The sequence below is a fragment of the Saccostrea echinata genome, unplaced genomic scaffold (assembly GCF_033153115.1).
Source record: "Saccostrea echinata isolate AGI-Se365-2 ecotype Australia unplaced genomic scaffold, CSIRO_AGI_Sech_v1 ptg000030l, whole genome shotgun sequence".
NCBI classification, from domain to species: Eukaryota; Metazoa; Mollusca; class Bivalvia; order Ostreida; family Ostreidae; genus Saccostrea; species Saccostrea echinata.
In genome coordinates this window covers 5,194,411-5,215,782 of record NW_026889779.1, presented here as the reverse complement: position 1 = coordinate 5,215,782, position 21,372 = coordinate 5,194,411, and the positions used below count along the sequence as shown (strand labels likewise).

At 35.0% G+C, this 21,372-nt stretch overlaps 1 protein-coding gene across 1 annotated transcript; it reads right to left on the bottom strand.

The window, feature by feature from the left end:
- Positions 1–1,467: 1,467 nt before the first annotated feature.
- Positions 1,468–13,242, bottom strand: LOC133196136 (uncharacterized). Its single transcript, XM_061332069.1, has 19 exons — positions 13,137–13,242; positions 11,382–11,581; positions 10,803–10,877; positions 10,081–10,225; positions 9,742–9,859; positions 8,241–8,337; positions 8,011–8,088; positions 7,692–7,834; positions 7,494–7,531; positions 7,290–7,395; positions 5,659–5,814; positions 5,435–5,573; positions 5,162–5,281; positions 4,996–5,047; positions 4,794–4,922; positions 4,554–4,682; positions 2,565–3,479; positions 2,358–2,479; positions 1,468–2,232 (listed from the first exon to the last, which is right to left on the bottom strand). The coding sequence occupies exons 1-19, from the start codon at positions 13,240–13,242 to the stop codon at positions 1,468–1,470; spliced, it is 3,633 nt and encodes a 1,210-aa protein (XP_061188053.1).
- Positions 13,243–21,372: the final 8,130 nt, after the last annotated feature.

Genomic DNA, 21,372 nt, shown 5'->3' with positions numbered 1-21,372 from the left:
GTTTGACAAACAAAAACAGGGAGGGGATGTCCAAACTAAAAGAAAACTTTCTTATTCCTTTCCAAGATCGTTCAGCCTCCTCCACCCCCCCACCCCCTCCCCGACCCCACATACACATACCAAACAGAAATCAAATATTTGTCTCTATATTTCTTTAAAAACATGGGATAGAAATTCTGATTTATATATATTTCAACTTATTTGTCTTCTAGGTCAATCAGTAACACCGTGCGTTCTAGCGTAGCTGAGGTGGATTGAAAATAAATTTCAAACTAGAATTTCAATCCAATGTTTTCTCGGACGTCCGTGTCGAATTGTACCCGCCCATTTCATTGTCTATCATTAAATGTTTTGACTGCAACAGATGGAAATGACGTAAGCTGCATATTTCCAATTTTGCCAGTTAATGTTCCGAGGTCTTATGTTTACTCTAGGAAACGTTTTCGAAATTATTGTGAGGTGAAATGAAATTTCCTATGTAGAAAACTGAATTGTTTTCCTCAGTATATCATTCAGATAATTCTTTAAAAAAGTATGTTTAATTATCTCCCCTTGAAAGAGGGTGTTGCCCTTTATTTGAACAAACTATAATCTCCTTTACCCAAGGATGCTTTGTGGCAAGTTTGGTCAAAATTGGCCCAGTGGTTCTTGAAAAGAAGTCGAAAATATGAAAAGTTTACAGACGGACGCCAGACAAAATGTGACCAGAAAAGCTCACTTAGCTTTCAGCTCAGGTGAGCTAAAAAGGGTTTTCGCGATTATTTCTAGGTAAAACATTGATCCAAATGCTGTCTGTGTCCCATAAGGATAGGGAATATAAAATCTCCATTCTACATTACATTCTATACACATATAATATAGATGATTTTATATAGTTTCTGTCTTTTTTAATCAATGGTTTTGAGAAGATGCAATAAAGTTATATAAATGACCCCTACCCCATTTTTACTATTTCTCATTATTTCTCCATAAAAAGCACATGACCCTTTATTTGACAAAAGATCATTCCCTTGACGAAGCTTTGCGGCTATAGTTTTGTTGAAGCTGGATGATGTGGAGTGTTAAAAATTTACAGACAGAACCGTGGCCAAGCACATATATAGAACTAAAGAGCTCATGAACCTTTGGTCAAGATGAGCTAAAATTATGTATTTGAATGCCGTAAGGAACAAAATAGGCATTGATAGACTCTAGTAAAAACATTCGTCATTTGTTTTTTTTTTATTTTTAGTAAAATTACAAGTTTATTTTTAATTATAAAGAAAACCGGTCTTTCCATTTGAATCGATCGTTTAATTTGATCGAATTTTGTATTAATTAAAAAAAAAACCCTTGTATTGGAGGGGGGAAAAGTTTATAAAGTCATTTAGATTTAAAGCGTAATAATTTATGTTCTCTCCAATCCTATTCGGTATGTTATGGAGTTTGGATCCTTGTCTTATGAATTTATACCGGTATGTCTTTTAATTAATATCTATACGTTGAGTTATATTCGCTTGTTCGACGTTGGCCCCATTGCTGCTGATTCGCCCCCCTTCCCCCACTGTGTTGAATATTCGCATGTGATCTAGCTAGTCCCTCCTGTTTTTGAATCACTGGATGTGGGTGAGGAGATTTTTGGACACCTGTTATTGGATGAGGAACGGAATGACGGCGATCCCAGTTAAGAGACGATGAGAAAGCATCATGAGGTGACTCTTGTTTTAATGAAAAGTCATTACGATGTTCGTGACCAAGGATAGGTGACCTGCAGGTCTGTGAGAGTTGCTGACTAATGGGAGGACTCTTTCTCACAGGATTCCTGTATGTTCTGGACAGTCCCTGGTGTTCTTGGACTGTATGTAGTTGATGTGAGTAGGTGGGGTTTAAGACACCTGTTACTGCATGAGGAGACGAATGGCGACGGTCCCCGTGTGTTGTAGATGAAAATGCGTCATGAGGCGGTCTCTCTTTTACTGGCAAGTGATCATAGAAAGGCGAATTCAAAGATTCGGAAAGTCGCTGATCTTCGGACGTTGTTGATGCAAAAGTCCTAAAGGGGTTTACTGACGTCGCGATAGTATTTGAAAGACTTTTGTCGGCAAGTGAGTAATTGCTAACATTGTCTTGTGCCCCTGATATTGCATTGTATTTAAGTGGTATTTCCTTGTATTCGTCGCCTACGTCCATGTCAAAGTGGTGATGTTTTCTCGAACTATATCGATGGTTCTCAAATGCATGTTTAGTGTGTTTCTATAGAAAGAATGACACTGCATACAATATTTTTCTCAGAAAAAGGCATCTTTGTTTCTTCAAGCATCTTAAATAAACAAACTCATACTTATTTAAAATAATAGTACAAACTAGTAGAGATTTACCTTGTGTAATTTTAAAGAGTTTTTCCTGAGCTGACGTTTTTTCCTACAAGCATGTAGAAATACCCCAACCAATACAAGACCAAAAACCACACCAAGTGCTGTCATGATAGCCAAAAACCACGCTAAAATAGGAAGAAAATAAACAAATGATGCTGATGTGAATTTTATGATAAACACAATGAATCGTCTACAAATGTATCAACTTACGTTCTTTAAGAATGGGAGTCTCTTCACCAGGAGCTAAGTTTCTGGGTGTTGCCAACTGTGAAAAGTCAGTTGTACTGTCGGACGTGGTAGGTGTGGTCAATAATGGCGTTCTTGATGTTTGGGCGTTTGTTACCAATGCTCTTGATGTTGTCTTTGCAGCAGTGGTTTTAGATTGTGTTGTAGTTATTGGTGTTGCTGTAGTTGTAATCGCTGTTGTAGGCTTTATTGTTGTTTCTTTTGTTGTCTTTGTAGATGGAGGTGCAGCTTTGGTGCTCGATTTTGGTACTTGGCTAGTTGTTATTGGGACAGTTGTAGAAGTAGTAGTTTTGAAAGTTGATGTTGTTGGAGATTGAAAGGTTGTTGTTGTACTTGTTGTCATAGGCTTTGGTGTAGTAGATGGTTGTGTTGTTGTGGAGTTTGTTGGTGCTGGTGTTGTTCTGATATGCACAGTTGTAGTAGTGGTAAAAGTCCAAGTTGTTTGAGATTGAGCGATTGTTGTCGGACTTGTTATCAGTTTGGCAGTGGTAGTTGTGGGAATTGGTGTAGAAGTTATGGTAGATGGATGTTTTGTTGTTGTTGTTGTTGATTTTGGAACAAGTGTTGATGTAGAAATCGAACTACTAATCACTGATGTTGTTGAAGATTGAGTTGTTGTGATTGGTTTTGTCGTTGTGCTGAATTTAGGTGTAGATGTAGTTGTGAAGATCGTTGTTGTTGGCGCTTGACTTGTGGAAGTTGTTGATGGTGTTGTAGAGGTAATAGTTGTACTGGATGTTGTGGTTGTTGATAAAGTTGTGCTTGGCTGTGCTGTTGGTGTTACTTTGCTACATGTAGCACAACAGTTCCATGAGATTTGTGGACTGGAGCAATCATTCTGTGCATCACAATTCTCTACCCTGTCTCCATACTCACAGCCTTAAACAAGCAATACACATTACCAAATCTGTTTACACCCGTATTTATATCTACAGTACCTGGCCATAAGTAAGTCATAATTTTATTTTTTTCACTATATATTTATTTGAAAAATGCCTTTTTTAAAAGCATTATTGCAACGTTATTTGTAGTTCTATCTATTTTTTTTTTTTAAATTCCACATGTAATAATTTTTTTCAGTTTCTTCACGTAATTTCAAAATAATTTTAATGTTTCATTGCAATGATATCATACTCCAAATGAGAAATTAAATTTTACGACTCAAATTTGTTAAGAAATCATAGTAAATTGCGGTTAAATATTTTGCCCTGTTGATTTCATAGATCATTCTCAATGATTAGTGTATCATTTTGCTAAGCACTTCAAGACCAAAAAAATTATTCTGTATAATTAAGTGAAAAAATGGAAACGCCTAAATTTGACTTTCAAAATAATTTGTAATAAAAATCGATTTGTAAGTGTGTTGTTGTTGGAACACCACAACAGCAACACCACGCCATTTACACAGGGATTTTGTGTTATGTCAGTAAAATATTGTGATTCAGTGGAATTATTTTTATATTTATTAATTTTTGAAAATTAAGGATATCTTACCTGTTTGATTAGTCTCGAACCTGGAACACGTCTCGCAACATGATGTACGCGTGTTATTTTGATAACACTGATGTGACTTGATTTGACTACAGACGCTAGTAGAGTCCCTATCACCATACTCACATCCTGTATACATATTATACGAAGTTGGAAAAAAAATTATCATACTATACGTAAGAACTTTAATTATATTAATTATATTAATCAAAATTTGCCAATTTTTCTTTAGAACGATTCCCCAGTTTTGGAAAAGAGACACAAAAATATTTTCTGAATTTTCTTTTTCTTTTGTTTGGAATAATAGTTATTGTCCTTTGGGGAAACATTGAAAATTATCTTGTTTATTTGAAGCCGTGTCTGATCGCTTAGCTCAAATACTCTTAATTGAGAAATATTTCAACAATCGTTTTTATAAGAATAATTTCTGTAAAATTAAGACAATGTTTAAATTAAACTTGCCTGAAATATTTGTGGAGAGCTTTTTGCAGGAGTCACAGCATGGCAAATACATAGCAGCATCGTAGCAATGAATGCGATTATTAATTGTTAGGAAAGAACAATCTGCAACGCGATTTCCAAAAGGACAGTCTAAAATTAACAGGAACTGTACTTTAATTAATTCTTTATTCGACATATGTTCAACCATTTCTGCAGATTCAACACATTTATCGTGGATGAATTCATCCGTTTACGACTTACTTGTATCGCTGGATCTGATTGACTCACAAGAACGACAACATTTACGGTAGTCGTTACCATAGCAATCCCAAGAATTAGTCTTTATCTGAGTACACACAGTCCCTGGTTCGTCCCCAAATAAGCAGGTCTCTGTGAATTAAGTCAGAATGTCAGAATAATGTCTAGAAATAACACAATTTGGAGAATAACACGATATACTCACCATCTGCAGCGGGGCTAGAGCTGTTGTATGTACATACACCATTTTGGCACCACTGTCATGTGCAATAGATAAAGAAGTCAAATAGTATTGATAATTGCACCAAATCTTGCAAAGTAAATACTAAATAGCTTGGAGATCAATATAAAAAGAAGAGTGTATTACACACCTTCCGGTTGCCACAGGTGGTGCCATCTGCAGGAAGAATAGCACCGCAGCTAGTACTGCCCTGTCCTTTACAATGCAAAGTCGTGCATATTTCTTGAAAATTCGAGGAATTGTAAAACTCCTGTAATTCAGGAATGTAGAATTCACGAAATAAGCAGTTAAAAGTTGAATTTTTGAAAAGGATCTTAGTTTGTATTTTCAAACATGGCTTATTATTTTTCATAAATTGGTTTCAAGAAAAAAACTTCTCTTCAAGTTTAAAAAGTTTTCTTACCCTGCAGATAAGAGCACCAGAACCAAAACTGAGCATACATTGTTGGTCGATTTGGTATATTTGTCCCAATGGTGTACTTTCGAAAGAATGCAGTGAATTTCGATCCACAGATGATGTTTCTTGCAACAGACAATTGGATCTGTCACCAAACAAATATATGTGTTTACTTATTTACATTTATTGTCCTTTTTTTTCTTTTAAATTTTTAATTTATTTTTACTTACTGCAAGGAATTGATGTAATTGGTTATTTGGGTCACAGAACAGGAGGAAAATTTCCATGGATTCGTGGATTTAACATGCGGACGACTAACAGCGGACATGACGTATCCTTCATCTGGGCATGTGTTCGTCCCCACACCCTCGTGGGTCGCCCCTAAACTAAATTATTGAAGTTGTCACTTTCCTTTTACATAATAGTATAAAACGTTAAACATTATCCGAGTTAAAGGTCCTGTTTTCTCTCATGTAAAGCGATACCAACCTAAGAATTTTAAAGAAAAAGAGATGCTCTATTGGTTTCTACTTATAATAGTGGGGAAAAAACGTTGCACCTGGACTTAAATACATTGTATTCCAGTTTTGAAAGCGCATAGTGATATGATATGACAGCTTCTTTTTCACGAAGGCATGTTTAAACGCTTCATGCAATAAAAGTGTGAAAAGTATCAGGCCGTATCTTCATGAACTTTTGGACCGTTCACGGTAGCTCAGTCGGTAGAGCGCTCGCTTCGTGATCGGGAGGTCGTGAGTTCGAATCTCGGCCGCGACTGACCCAAGTCGATAAAAAATGGGTAGCAACTGTTCCTTCGCCATGCGCTCGGCACTTTGAAGTGAAAGTTGCGGGTCCTTCGGATGAGACCTTAAAAACCGAGGCCACGTGTCACGGCAGGCGTTGGCACGATAAAGATCCCTCACTGCTCAATGGCCCTAAGTGCCGAGTAAAGGTCAAAATTTGAAGCCCTTCACCGGTATATGGTGACGTCTCTATATGAGTAAAAAATTCTCGAATGGGACGTAAAACAACAAACAATCAATCAATCAATCATGAATTTTTGGTATTGAATTACATTCAGTGGTGGATCCAGGAATTTCATAACGGGGGGGGGGGGGAGTAGAAGGCAGGGGGGTCTGGGGGCTGCACTGAAGCCCCTAGTGGGCTCAGGGCAAAGCCTTTTTGGGGTCCGGGGGCGAAGTCCCCGGAAGCTGACGAATTCATTTTATCAATTTATGTACTAAACTGTACTAAACTGAAGGTAAATGCTTGTTATACAAACAAAATTTCTTAAAAAGAAAAAAAAAATTCAAACACGGGGGGGGGGGGGGGATGCTGGTGCTGGATCCGCCTTTGATATTTCTTCATTGAAATCGCACCAACACTGTGGAAGGCATTTTCAAAGAATTTTTTAGAAATTTTGTTTCCAGCAACGATGCCAACACTGATCTTCAAAATGAAAGACGGATAAAGAGATTAATTTGTCTCGGTGTAGTTTACGTGAGTACCAAGTTTAATTGGACCAAAACTGTACGAGGAGTGAAGTTTTGAAAAAAAAATTTTAACAGATAGACAGATGAAAGGAGAGCTGGACGGACGACGGACACCTTACCATTTCATAAGCTATTCTGATTTGGAGCATTACAGCACTAAAAATCCTCCTAAAAATACAGATGAAAAACGTTGGCATGTTTTTAGCTACACAATTAGATAACATACGAAGTATCATGTTTTACGATAAAAGCAAAATAAAGCGTATCATCATCTCGCGATAGACATGTCGTCTACATGTACATCTTCAACAATGGATAGGGTTATGATGAACAAAGTTAATCTGAGGTAATATATGTATTTGTTTTACCTATGACCCAATTCGTGCGCAGCAATTGTGTAACTAATCAAGTCAAATTTTTCCTCGATCAGAGAAATTGAGCCTGATGAACACATTGAGGATACGTATGCAAATCCTGCAAATTACATCAAAAAATAAATACAGTATATATTTTTGCTTTAGAGTCTGTATTTTTGATTTTACCGAAAATATTGTTTTGCAAAATTTTACTACCTGTTGCACCAGTTTGGTTTTGCATGGCCAAGTTATACCTAAATGTAATTAAAACACAAACGTTAAATGAGAAAATCTTAATTTAAAAAAAAAAGAAACAAGACAAGACAAAGCATATTTTTGTTTCATTTTGCACAATATTCATTATAAATCATAATAATTATCAATATTTAATGATAATAATATTAATAATCAAACCTTGTAAATAGCATAGCATGGTCATGGTCTGGAATGGAATTGGATTTCAGTTGTGACGTCCGCCAGCTTTCAAATGCCTCACCAGCAGAAATGGCATCTAATTTATTCTGGCTGTCCATACTCCCAGTCCAAGAGGCGGCTGTCTTTTGGACAATATATTATTGCTTAATGTTAAAACACATATGATTGTGACCCCCCCCCCCCCCCCCCCAACATAAACACCCGTAGATTACTAACTCCAGCAATTGTCACATGAAGAAGAAATGAAAGTAGATCATAGAATAAGTTATGAAAGATAACGTTAGTTGCAATTGCTCACCTCAGCGATGTACATCCCTGCAAATATGACACTGATGGTGTAAGTGGACGCCGGTAGGTTCTTGTATCTGGCATCGACCTATACAAACAGATGGAGTACCGAGGAATACTAGTAAGAATATTATCTGCATGAAAGTGTTGATCACTTTTGATCCTTTGACTTACTCATTACTGATTTTTTTTCTTTCTTTCTTCTTTCTAAGCAAAAAAAGTATATTTGAATGAGCTTACTCCATTGACAAGGAAAGCGTAGTAATGCTTTATGTCATTAATGGCCGCGTTTCGTCTTTCCCCACTACTGGTGATGTTGCTGTTCTGTTCGTACCAACTAAAACAGTTAAGAGGAAAACACATACAGTGGTTGACATCGCAGAGCTGACTTAAAGATTAATAGAGAACATACAACGATTGACATCGCAGTGCTGGCTTAAAGATTAATAGAGAACATACAACGATTGACATCGCAGTGCTGACTTAAAGATTAATAGAGAACACACAGCGGTTGACATCGCAGTGCTGGCTTAAAGATTAATAGAGAACATACAACGGTTGACATCGCAGAGCTGACTTAAAGATTAATAGAGAACATACAACGGTTGACATCGCAGTGCTGGCTTAAAGATTAATAGAGAACATACAGCTGTTGACATCGCAGTGCTGGCTTAAAGATTAATAGAGAACATACAACGGTTGACATCGCAGTGCTGACTTAAAGATTAATAGAGAACATACAACGGTTGACATCGCAGTGCTGGCTTAAAGATTAATAGAGAACATACAGCTGTTGACATCGCAGTGCTGGCTTAAAGATTAATAGAGAACATACAGTGGTTGACATCGGAGTGCTGACTTAAAGATTAATAGAGAACACACAGCGGTTGACATCGCAGTGCTGGCTTAAAGATTAATAGAGAACATACAACGGTTGACATCGCAGAGCTGACTTAAAGATTAATAGAGAACATACAACGGTTGACATCGCAGTGCTGGCTTAAAGATTAATAGAGAACATACAGCTGTTGACATCGCAGTGCTGGCTTAAAGATTAATAGAGAACATACAACGGTTGACATCGCAGTGCTGACTTAAAGATTAATAGAGAACATACAACGGTTGACATCGCAGTGCTGGCTTAAAGATTAATAGAGAACATACAGCTGTTGACATCGCAGTGCTGGCTTAAAGATTAATAGAGAACATACAACGGTTGACATCGCAGTGCTGACTTAAAGATTAATAGAGAACATACAACGGTTGACATCGCAGTGCTGGCTTAAAGATTAATAGAGAACATACAGCCGTTGACATCGCAGTGCTGGCTTAAAGATTAATAGAGAACATACAGTGGTTGACATCGGAGTGCTGACTTAAAGATTAATAGAGAACATACAGCGGTTGACATCGGAGTGCTGACTTAAAGATTAATAGAGAACATACAGCGGTTGACATCGGAGTGCTGACTTAAAGATTAATAGAGAACATACAGCGGTTGACATCGCAGTGCTGGCTTAAAGATTAATAGAGAACATACAATGGTTGACATCGCAGTGCTGACTTAAAGATTAATAGAGAACAAACCAAAACAATGGTTGACATCATGACATAACTATTTGACTTAAAGAACAAGGTTGACATCGAAGTACTATCTGACAAAGAACAGTTGACATTGCAGATATGCAATTTTTTTTAAGCAGAGTATATTACGTTCGTATCGGTTGAAAATAATACTCACAACTTGTATATGCTGTAATCAATAGTTAGAAACAATTCCACCGTGTACACTGTCCCAGATCTTTTATGGCGGAGCGGAAAATCTCTCCTTAATGGTTTGTACCTAAGTGGTTTAGGATCTGAATAAAACATTTAAAAATTCAAAATAACGACTTTCAGTCCATGTTATATTGAATTTGCATTTAGAAATTGACAAAGTTTGGATTTATCATTTCTTCCAGCAAATGTATTTGGGTTCATTAATGGTTTCTCTAATTTAAGATCTTTTAATTAAAACTTTAAAGATGATTTATTATACGATTTTTTTAATTAAAAAAAGATGTGTATACTGAATTCTTACTTGGAATGATGTAGTCAGATCGTAAATCTGAATATGTTGTTATCTTTGAAATCAGGAATGGCACTTTTGAAACTTGATGAAAGGACTTGATATTGGAGACTGTCTTGATATAATAATGGTGGTGACCAAAAGTAAAAGTTCCAGACTGAAAATTATGAAATTGCTTTCATAGCTACAACAGTTGTAGTATTTTAATTTTTAAAAATTGTGATCACCCTTTCATTCTTTTGCTGAAATGGATTCGCAGGGATTTCGATTGTTTTATTTTTTTTTAATGGTTTATTAAATATAAAATCTGATATTTATAGAAAAAAGTTTCGAATGAGGAAAGACTTAAATTCCTTTATTTTATAGTATGCATAGGTAGTCTCTTTCACAGTCGTTAGATAAATTGAGTTTTCTAATTGAGGAAGGGAAATCCTTTATTTCGTATCTTAAGGGAAGAAAAGAAACAAAAATATTCTGCTATATCGCACATGTACGTACAATAGTCTTTACCACAGTCATGAGATATACAGTTGAACTTCGGCATCTCGAACACTGATATCTCGAATACCATGGATATGTCGAAGTGATTTGGAAGTCTGAACCCTTTATTCTTTTAGTATTTTACCCTGGGTATCTCGTATCCTTGGATATTGAGGTTTTTCTCGGTCCCATTGAGTTCGAGAGGTTTGACTGTATATCAGCTTATCGTAGAGTAGAATATAAGAGAATCATACCAAACTGTATAGCCCCGCTGCAGAGGTCTCGATCTCTACTGACGCCCCATGAAGTGGATCCTGATATAATTCAACCTGTCAACATGTATTTAGATTAAGAAAAACTTCTCAAAATAGTTAAAACTTCAATTTTCATTCGTAAGTTGTAATTAATTAAGCATTGAATTCTTATTTTTGGATGTCGTTGGTCTTATAACAGCACCTGGCCGTGCCCGCGCGGTATGATTTTGTCAGCACGGACAGGTGCTGTTATACGACCGACGACATCCCAAATGAGACTTCAATGCTTATATTTACATTCACTTGAATTTTTCTCTTCATAAATGTTAATTTCATGAATCATCATTATACATTTAGAGTCTTTTAGAACTTGTGTGTACAATTTAGGTGTTCCTAGTGGGTTTCGTGTGTGTTATAGAGAATTGCATGTTGTAGATTTCCAATGATTTTCATAAAAAAAATTACACTGAATGTAAATAATTGTCCTGAAATATCATTTCTAAAATTGAAAATTAGCATCAAATTCACTGTTTTATAAATGCACTTTTTTGGGCTCTTCGTTAAAATAAGGCAACTTACTTCCTTCTCTTTGTTACAGATATCTTCTCTTTGAGGGTAGACCCTGACACACCCAGATAGACGTGAATTAAAGGTTAAGGACAGTCTCAGCGGACGACCTTCAACCTCTACAAGCACACTGGGTTTGTAAGGTGATCCGTTTGTCCCTGGTCTCCATCTCGACGTGGGAAACAGGTGATGTACTTTTCCGTATGTCAAATCTGCAAAAATATTTTTGAAGCCTTGCTCTAAAAGTCAAAACAAGTGGGGATTGTTTGCAGATCATGGATAACAAGTGCTAAACAAGTGTTAAATGTACTATTAATGGAACTAAGATACTGTTTAACTAACAAAGATCGGCATTGGTTAAATGTATAATTTATTGTAAAAGCATTAAACTGTCATATTTGTATAGAGCCTCCTTACGAAATGGTTAAACAATTTCATTTTAATTTACATCCAAAGTTAGACATACTAATTAATATATCAAAGTATTTAAAAAAAAAGTCAGTTTAGGTGTAGACGTCAAAGATGCTTACTAATGCACTTGAAATATAAATTTTATTGTTTGACAAAAACTGGTTTGCCGAAATCTTTATTTTTTACTCCACTAATGTCAGTGTTTGATGGTTATTCTCTATTTTAAAGAGCCAAATTTCTCAACATATCCAGTTTCTTTCGTACCTCTACGACAATTATAAGACGGTAAACGCCATAAAAGAAGAAGTCTCTTTCTATTCCAATTGAAATTTGAACCCTTATATGACTGGATGCGTGATTGTGGGTCACGTCTTTCCATTGGGTACTTTTTTTTTTTTTTTTTTTTTACATTAGATCATGCCTTTTAAAAGGTTATACGTTTTAAAATCACAATGTGTAATTTTTGTGTTCAGGACCCTCTATATACTACAGGAATTTTTTTTGACACTGAGAAAATTACATTGTACAAAGGTCTATATATTGAGCTTATATATTTAATTTTCGACAAAGAGTACCTTGCCATTACCCCCAGGAAAAATGTTCAAAGACGATGAAATACTGATGAATAGAAATCAGTGTTGTTTACTTAAATGAAATAAAATACATGCAAATTAAGTGTTCAATCTATTTATCTTGATTAAGATGTTGAGAATGCTTGAATTGATTGTGTAAACTGAGTAATGCACTTTTGATTTCAATTTATTTTATTTTAGATGGAGGGCAGGTTACTCTAACGGCATAAAAATACCACAGAATCAGAACTCTTTAGTGTGCAGTGTATAGAGGGTTCTTAATTGGAAATTTTTAGAATTCAATGAGATCCCAAATGTTCGTCTTTTTTTCCTTATCACCTTTTAAAAGAACCTTTTGTAGCAATGTTCAGTATGTGGTTGGAGGCTTAGATTGTTTTTTTTTCTTCTCGTGTACAGCAGCATTTTTAAAAGTTATTCGATTTAGAGCAACACTCCTTTCAAATTCTCAGGCAATTTACCAGAACCTCAAGGGAGCAATGTATAACTGAAAGTGTGCAGATATAACAATAAAGCTATATCTCTCAAGCTGGCTATCGAATTACTCAATATTTATAAATAATAAACGGGTGTGGAAGTTTTCATTTCCTCAATATTTTACGGTGAAAACCTTCATATAAAAGCAATATACGAGTTTCTAATAAACGGTATTGGTACTTAAATTCCAAAATAACCAATTTCCAATCTCTGGACCGAAGTCTCAATAATATTATTTGTCCATGTTTAAAGTTCATTAGTTGTTTCTGTGCTAATTAAGAATACATACCTCGATCAAAGTTTTCAAAATGCTTCAATGTGGCACCATGATCTACAAATATCGTAAGAAACAAATATCCAACAACATTTAATAAATCCAAAGAAAAGCCTTGCATGTCTGTTCAGTTTTCTTTCTCGATTCACCAACACCCATTATGCAATACTGTGTACATATACCCGTGTGCTTTCTAGTTCAATTTGACCTGTCATGCCTGACGGAATTACTCAAGTTACACGACCCGTAGTTTAACAAGAAAGATTGGACATCAGTGCACTGCTTTAAAGGTTGTCTTCTATGATCACTCACCAAAGGTGTAGATATGAATCGTGCAGAAAAAACCCCCATTGTATATTGGCTTTTTCTTCATCAACACAACAGTAATTAAAGCATTGGCTTGTGGGTCAATAACGAATGTAATCAATTTTGTGCACTGTTATTGGTGTAAAGGACACCTCCTGTAAAGCTGACTGAATGCGTATAGAATTTGAATGCAGAAATTAGAATATCAAAATCCGCAATCACAAAACGCAAAAATTAGTCATTTTGATATATTTTCACTTAACTACATCATATTTTCACTTAACTACATCATCTAGAAAAAATCTTGAAAAGGAAAATTACTACAAGAAACAGAATTTTGTCTTGTATTTAGTGTCTTTTATCGACTTCAGATAAATTGGATTATAATAGCAACATTCAATGAATATGTAACACAAACATTCAAGCAAACAATGCTACATGTACATATATACTGTTAATGAGGGACTCCAGCGTCAGATATATCAACTTCAGAGTTCCTGCGTGCAGAATCAGAATTATTTTTCAGAAAGCAATCTTGTAAATGACCAATCACAAGATATGAAAATTTCCGAGTTCCATTTTTTTCATTGAAGAGGCGAAGAAGGAGTTGTCTATGCGTTGAAGTCACACTTTGTGATGCTACTGATTTTGAAAAAAAAATATTATTTTAAATTGCTTTAAAGCTATTTGTAGCTTTTGAGAATCAACAAATATACAACCACTTCTTGAATGTGATGATGTGTTCAACAGGACAATAGTTGAAAGAAGTAGAACAAGAGCACTTTGGAGGATTTTGTTTTAGATGATCAATTTATAGGTACAGTTCAGTTTGTTTATAATTGAAAAGTTGGGATGCAACAGTTGTGTTTTAGAAATATATTGTCGAGTTAGAAAATTCAAGGCAATATGAGAACTATTTATCCTTCCATTTTCACTAAATCTGAGGTAATAAAAGAATTAAAGAGACAACACAAACAATATGTGATGGTTCCAGCAGACAAGGCTTGTAACAATATCGTATTTGTTTGTAAGGCTCATTATTATAAATATATTATAGAAAACTTAGTTTTAATTCAACGTCTGGAAATCCAACTTATGCACAGAGTTCACTTTCTAAGAATGAAATTCTTCGAAATCACATTTCAGTATTTAATTCTTTCAACCAAGGAGACTTCGATCTACCCTACCTATACTGGATTCCTAAGCTTTATAAAAATATATTTACATCCACTGAATATTATTTCCTTTATTTCTTATAAAATCCATTGCCATTAATCAGTCCATAAACAACACTTAGCAAGCCACTAAAATGTCTTTCTCTGGTACATGTAATTAGTAGGGGAATTACTCAGGTTATGTATTTTTTCTGCAACGGCTGCGACATTAATTCCCGTACTAACAACCAAAGAAAGCATTTTATTGTTTAACCTAACATGCATTCAAAGATATAAATGCTATTCCAAGCCCCTATCTTTACTCCTCACAAAAATATATTAATTACATGCTGTAAAGGAGAAACTTCAGACGTATGCTACAGCATAATCTGGAAGTGGTGTAAATGAGATGTGGATTCTCCAAAACGCCAAAGAATTCTTTGAAAATGTAAAAATCTTTTTTTTTTCAAAAGTCGGTAACATCAAAACGTACGGGTTTTCTACACTTTATACAACCATTCCTCATGTTAAATCAAAAATTAGACTTTTTGATATCATACACAACTTCTTCTTCCATAAAAACGGAACTCGGAAACTTTGTTAAAAATCACTCTGACTCTACACAAAAGTACTTTGATATTGATTTTAAAAGAATGCTGGAATTCCTCATTGACACCATCTATGTAGTCTTTGAGGACCATGCCTTCCAACAAACTGCTGGAATTGCTATGGGAACTAATTGTGCTCTTTTATTGGCCGACCTGTTTTTATATTCCTATGAAGAATTTATTCAAAAACTCTTACTGAGAAGAAAAAACAGTTTGCTTTTGTCTTCAACTCCACATTCAGATATATTGACGACGTTTTATAGTTATTTGCATTCATATGTTGACTCGACCCCAGTGAACACTGCAGAGTATGCCACGTCTGTTTCATATTTTGGAGTTTTACTGACTATAGACAACTACAATTAAATTGTATGTCAAACGAGATGACTTCAGCTTTTCCATCGTCAACTTTCCTTATTTATATAGTAATATTCCGCTATCACCTGCATCTGAGGTTTACTTCTCCCAACTTATTCGATACTCAAGAGCATGCTGTATTTACGATCAATTTTTAAACCGAGACAGGCTACTGACAGATAAGTTGATGTTACAGGGATTTCAACATCCTCGTCTATAGTCAGCATTTCGTAAATTCTATGGTCGTTATTATGACCTTGTTAGCAAATGTAACCTAACACTGGGTCGTATTTTGGTTGACGTTTTTCATACCAATTGTTAGACCTTTGATTTAATACTGAAAGAGATGGGCGAACAAGGCGAGCGCAATGCTTATAGTGCAACAAACATGAAGGTGAAAAATTAAATCTCGACTATAACAAAATTTTCTTTGATATTTCATCTAAAATTAAAGTATACTTTATGTAAAGTCTCCACAATTTGCAAAAAAAATCTCACTAAGATTGAAATTATTTGCCTATGAAATAGCACACACACACTAAAGAGGGCAAAAGGATCATTTTCTCATACTAAAACACAATTTTTCGATATGAGTGGGTCTTCGCTCCATATTTTTTAAAGTTTATCCTCAACGTTTGCGAAAAAATATACATTTTTTGGTCAACAACAACATTCGCATCTTTCCGAGAAATACTTAAATCCATTTAGTCAAGGGTCATATCACAAACATGATTTAATTAAATGCCACAGTTCCACAAGAGCTGTGTAGCGTGGTGGTTAGCGTGTTGGTCTTGAAGGAATAATACACTTAAGAGGACAAAAAGGATCATTTTCTGATACTAAAACACAATTTTTCGATATGAGTGGGTTTTCGCTCCATTTTTAGGTCACCGGAGTCACTCAGGTGACCTATTGCTATCTGTTTTCGTCTGTCGTCGTGCGGTGTGCGTCGTGTGTTAACATTTGAACATTTTTGGCCTCTTCTCTGAAACCGCTGAACCAATTTCAACCAAATTTGGCATATAGCATCTATGGGTGAAGGGGAACAAAAATTTTGAATTTCATGGTCCCTGCCCCCCTGGGGCCTGAGGAGTGGGGCTAAAACCACCAAAATTAATGCAATCTTTAAAAATCTTCTTCTTTACCCCTGGACATCAAGCAGTCAAACTGTTGGCATGATTGTAATAAGCATTGAGCCCTCTACCAAAATTGTGAAATTCATGGCCCCAGGGGCAGGGGTTCTGGTGCTAGGGTGGGGATATATAGATCATATAGTGAACGTGCATTATTTCTTTAAAAATCTTCTTTTTTACTCCTGGGTAATAAATAAACAAACTAAGTACATAGTTATGAAGAGTAAGAGTACCTCTTCTAAAATTGTGAAATTCATGGCCCCAGGGTCAGGGGTTCTGGTGTTAGGGCGGGGCTCTATTGATTATATAGTGAAAATGCATTAATTCTTTGAAAATCTTCTTCTCTGCTCTTGGGTATTAAATAAACTAACTTAGTACATAGTTATGATGAGCAAGAGTGCCTCTTTCAAAATTGTGAATTTCATGGCCCCAGGGTCAGGGGTTCTGGTGTTAGGGTGGGGCTCTATTGATTATATAGTGAAAATGCATTAATTCTTTGAAAATCTTCTTCTCTGCTCCTGGGTATTAAATAAACTAACTATATACATGGTTATGATGAGCATGGTTGCCTCTTCCAAATTTCTGAATTTCATGACCCCTGGGTCAGAGGCTCAGATGTTAGGGCGGGGCTCTATTGATTATTTAGTAGAATTGCATTAATTCTTTGAAAATCTTTTTTTTTGTTCCTGGGTATTAAATAAATTAACTAAGAACATAGTTGTGGTGAGCATGGCTGCCTTTTCAGAAATTGTGAATTTCTTGGCCCCTGGGTCAGGGGTTCTGGTGTTAGGGCGGGGCTCTATTGATTATATAGGGAAAAGGCATAAATCTTTCAAAATTTTTTTCTCTTCTCCTGGGTATTTTTCAAACAAAGGAAGTACATTGTTATGATAAGGAAGAATGCCTCTTCCAAAATTGTGAAATTCATGGCCCCTTGGTCAGGGGTTCTGGTGAAAGGGGGGGGGGTTCTATTGATTATATAGTGAAAATGCATAATTTCTTTCAAAATATTTTTTCTACTACTGGTTATAAAGTAAAGAAACAAGTTTATAGTTTTGATGAGCAAGGGTGCTTCTTCCAGAATTGTGAGTTCATGGCCAGTGGGTCAAATGTTCTGGTGTAAGGATTTGGCTTTATTATACCCCATGCAACAAATTGCGGGGGGTATAATGTTTTTGACCCGTCCGTCCGTCCGTCAGTCAGCCCGTCCGTCAGTCCTGTAATTTTTTGTCAGCGCAACTTCTCATACACCGCTGCACAGAATTTGGTCAAACTTTGCAGATATTTAGAACACAATGTGTATATGTGCATATTACCAGGAAATTCCGATTCATTTATTTTTTCTGGGAATTTCGGCACTTTTCAACTTAGATTTTTGGCCATATCTTGAATAAAGAGATGAACAGTTTGTCAGTTAAACCTCTGCACAGAATTTGGTCAAACTTTGCAGATATTTAGGACACAATGTGCAGATGTGCATATTACCAGGAAATTCCGATTCCATTATTTTTGCCCTAAGAGTTATGCCTATTATTGAAGAAACTTTCCAGATAGGTAATAAGGAAATCCACTGGAATCAGCTTTTGTAATGAAATTTTATGTGAAATATTTTATGACCTTAAAAGACCCCAATTGATTTTGAGATCAAAATATTAATGATTTAACACACACACACACAGAAAGTCTTGGATAGTTACCCCCCCCCCCCCCCCCCTTTCAAATTGGTGCTTTGCCTTAAATAATTTCATAAGTACAGTATATAAACAAATTCATATGACTACATCATCATTTTGTTTCCATCAATTATTTAAATGTGTAAATTGTCATGTGTTGGACATGGACTTACATTCATTAACAAATCGAAATCACTGAGGAATTTAAATAACAGTTTGTCAACATAACTCCTGCACTGAATTTCCTGAAACTTTGTAGATATTTTAGACATAATGTATAGATTTGTATATTACCAAGAAATTTTGATTCCATTATTTATCTAGAAACTTCAGCCCAATTAAATATGTAACATACAAAGATTTGAATGTCCTTATATGCAAGAAGTTTTGATGTGATGATTTTTTGCAAGTAATGCCCCTTTTTGAATTATACTGTGTATTTAAAATGCACTGTGCCATTCATTACGTGTTGCATTGTCGAGTTTTGAGGGAGAATGGGGTATGTGAGCTTGCTCACTTTTTCTTTCATTTATTTGATAATATAGTGAAAATGCATTTCTTTGAAAATCTTCTATGCTTCTGGGGATGTTCAAGGCAAACAGAGTAAACGTTTTAATATGCAAGGGTATTTTTACCAGAATTTTGAACACCTGGACCATTTAGTCAAGTGTTCTGGTCCTGGCCAGGACCTTATTAACTTGTATTCTGCTGAGCAAAGTTATTCCCCTTTGCCATTCATCTTTGATAATTAATCAATATAAATAATGTATTTGAAAGCTTAATAAAATAAGAGAATTATGCAAGAATATTTATTGTATAATACAAAACGTACTTTCATAGTTTTAATGACTTGAAAGTAATAGATTAATAAAAATGAGACAAAAATAACTTATCTTTCTAAACGTTCTTCAAAGGCCAAGAGAGGCCAATTTGAGAAGTAATAATATTGGGTTAAAAAATAGACATTTTGTTAATAGTCTACATGGTAATAGTGATAAATGGGGGGAGGGGGGCAGATAGATAATAGACCAATTATTTTGTTGATGCTAATCATACTATTTTTCTTACTTTTGGGCAACAAAGCTTCATTTATCAGTTTATGGATTCTCTAAATTGTTGTATTTTACTCAGGTGACCGTTAAGGCCCTTGTGCCTCTTGTTTGAAAGTAGATCCTCGAATTTTGCATGAAAAAAAATACATTTTTTGGTTTTCAAAAATATGGAGCAAAGACCCACGATACCTTAAAAATATACTCACAAACATGATTTTAATGCCACTTGTGTAGTCTAGTGGTTGCTAGTCTAAAAAGAAAATGATACTCAGGATTTTTATTGCTAGGGTTCGAACCCCACGAATACCTCACTTTTTAATAAAAGAATAAATTTTGCCGAGAAAATTTTCCTCAGAAAAGTTTTGTTTATCAAAATTTCATAAATTTCAATAATGAGAACTTTACTCTAGAAACTGAATTCACAAATTGAACATGATTTTTATATATCTGAAGCTATAGGCTTTCTGCACGCTATGTTCGCTCATCTCCTTATTTAGAAAAATATTTCAAAAGTAGCAGGGCCACACCACTAAGTTGTGTGGATTTAATTTTTATCAAAATTTTTAACATGGAGCTAAAATCGGGTATTAAATTTTAGTTTTATTTTACGTAATGCATGCATACATGTATACAGAAAAATACTTTTACTTCAGGGAATTTACGACTAATACCAAAAATTATTGTAGAGATGATAGCTACTCAGAAATTATATTTTGGTCTTAGTCACACGTTCTTTTGTAAAATGGACCCCAGAACAGCAAGGTTATGCCCTAGTCATATTGATACTGAAGCATCCCAATAGTCATGATTGTGTGTGGATTCAAGTTTGGTTATAGTCACGATCCCTTGAAACTAGGAATGGGTCACAATATGGGGTCAAATTTTTTCATGGGCACAAAGAGGAAGAAATAACTACGACCCCTTGAAACTTAGAGGGGCCATAATAAGGGAACAAAAATTTTCGTGGGCACAAAGAGGACGAAAAACATCTAGAAAATTCCTTTTCAAAAACAGCGTGCCCAATGTTATTCAGATAAGAATTGTGGTTCAAGGCTCTTCTGTGCTAGTATTATATTACAGAGGATAACACTTTACGAAAATTTACATTACATTGAATTATTTTGTCAAAAAAAAAAATGTAATATTTAAGTCTTCTATCTGCATCATAGTATCACTTTACGTAATTGGAAAACATAAGATACTAGTAATAAGGTATCTTTAGAAATAGATATAAAGAGGTGTTTTTGTTGTTAAACATGGTCTCTGTCCTTTCAATGGACGGGAAGAATTGGTTTTGCTTTCGGTGCATCAGAATCAAAATTTTTATCAAAATTTGACTTTATTTTAAAATTTTGAGAAAATCACGGAATCGCGATACATCAATAAAATGCTAAAGTATAATGTATCAATGAAAATTTCTCTTTTCAAATGCGCGCCGATTCCTGCCGAATCCAAATCAAGTGCGCTCTCATTCTTTCATATAGTCACAGAGATTAAAAGCAACAATATATATTGGGACTTCTGGTACTTTGAGTTTGCACATTTATATGACATTAGGTATCATTAAAACTTAGCTTTTAGACTTGGGGATTTTTTTTTTCATAGTGCGTGTTTCATGTTTCCCTTTAGTTATACAATGTACATTTCCATCAGTGACGATAAACACATGTTTACAAAACTATATAGGTACGCAAGCAAAACCACTTTACAAATTCAGTCAAGCTTGGCAGCAAAGTATATCACTGGGTAAAAAAATCATATCCTGTTAAATATATATAATTCTTAATTACAATACTTGACAAAAAAAACCTTTTAAAAGTTTTTTTTTTCAAAGAAAAACTTGAATTTTCTTTGCTCACAGATGTGGAAAGTAATTAACACATTAAAAGATGTTCAAACATTGATCAAACTTTGACTCAGAAAACACGTTTTTTAAAAGGCAAGGCCTATGCATGATTCAAGATTCAC

Excerpts from the sequence above, each read along its gene's own strand:
- LOC133196136 (XM_061332069.1), bottom strand. The coding sequence starts at position 13,242 with ATGCAAGGCTTTTCTTTGGATTTATTAAATGTTGTTGGATATTTGTTT. Across the intron at positions 5,048-5,161 it reads CCACCTGTGGCAACCGGAAG|TGGTGCCAAAATGGTGTATG; the intron begins GTGTGTAATACA and ends TGCACATGACAG. Across the intron at positions 4,683-4,793 it reads AATCAGATCCAGCGATACAA|ACTGTCCTTTTGGAAATCGC; the intron begins GTAAGTCGTAAA and ends TGTTAATTTTAG.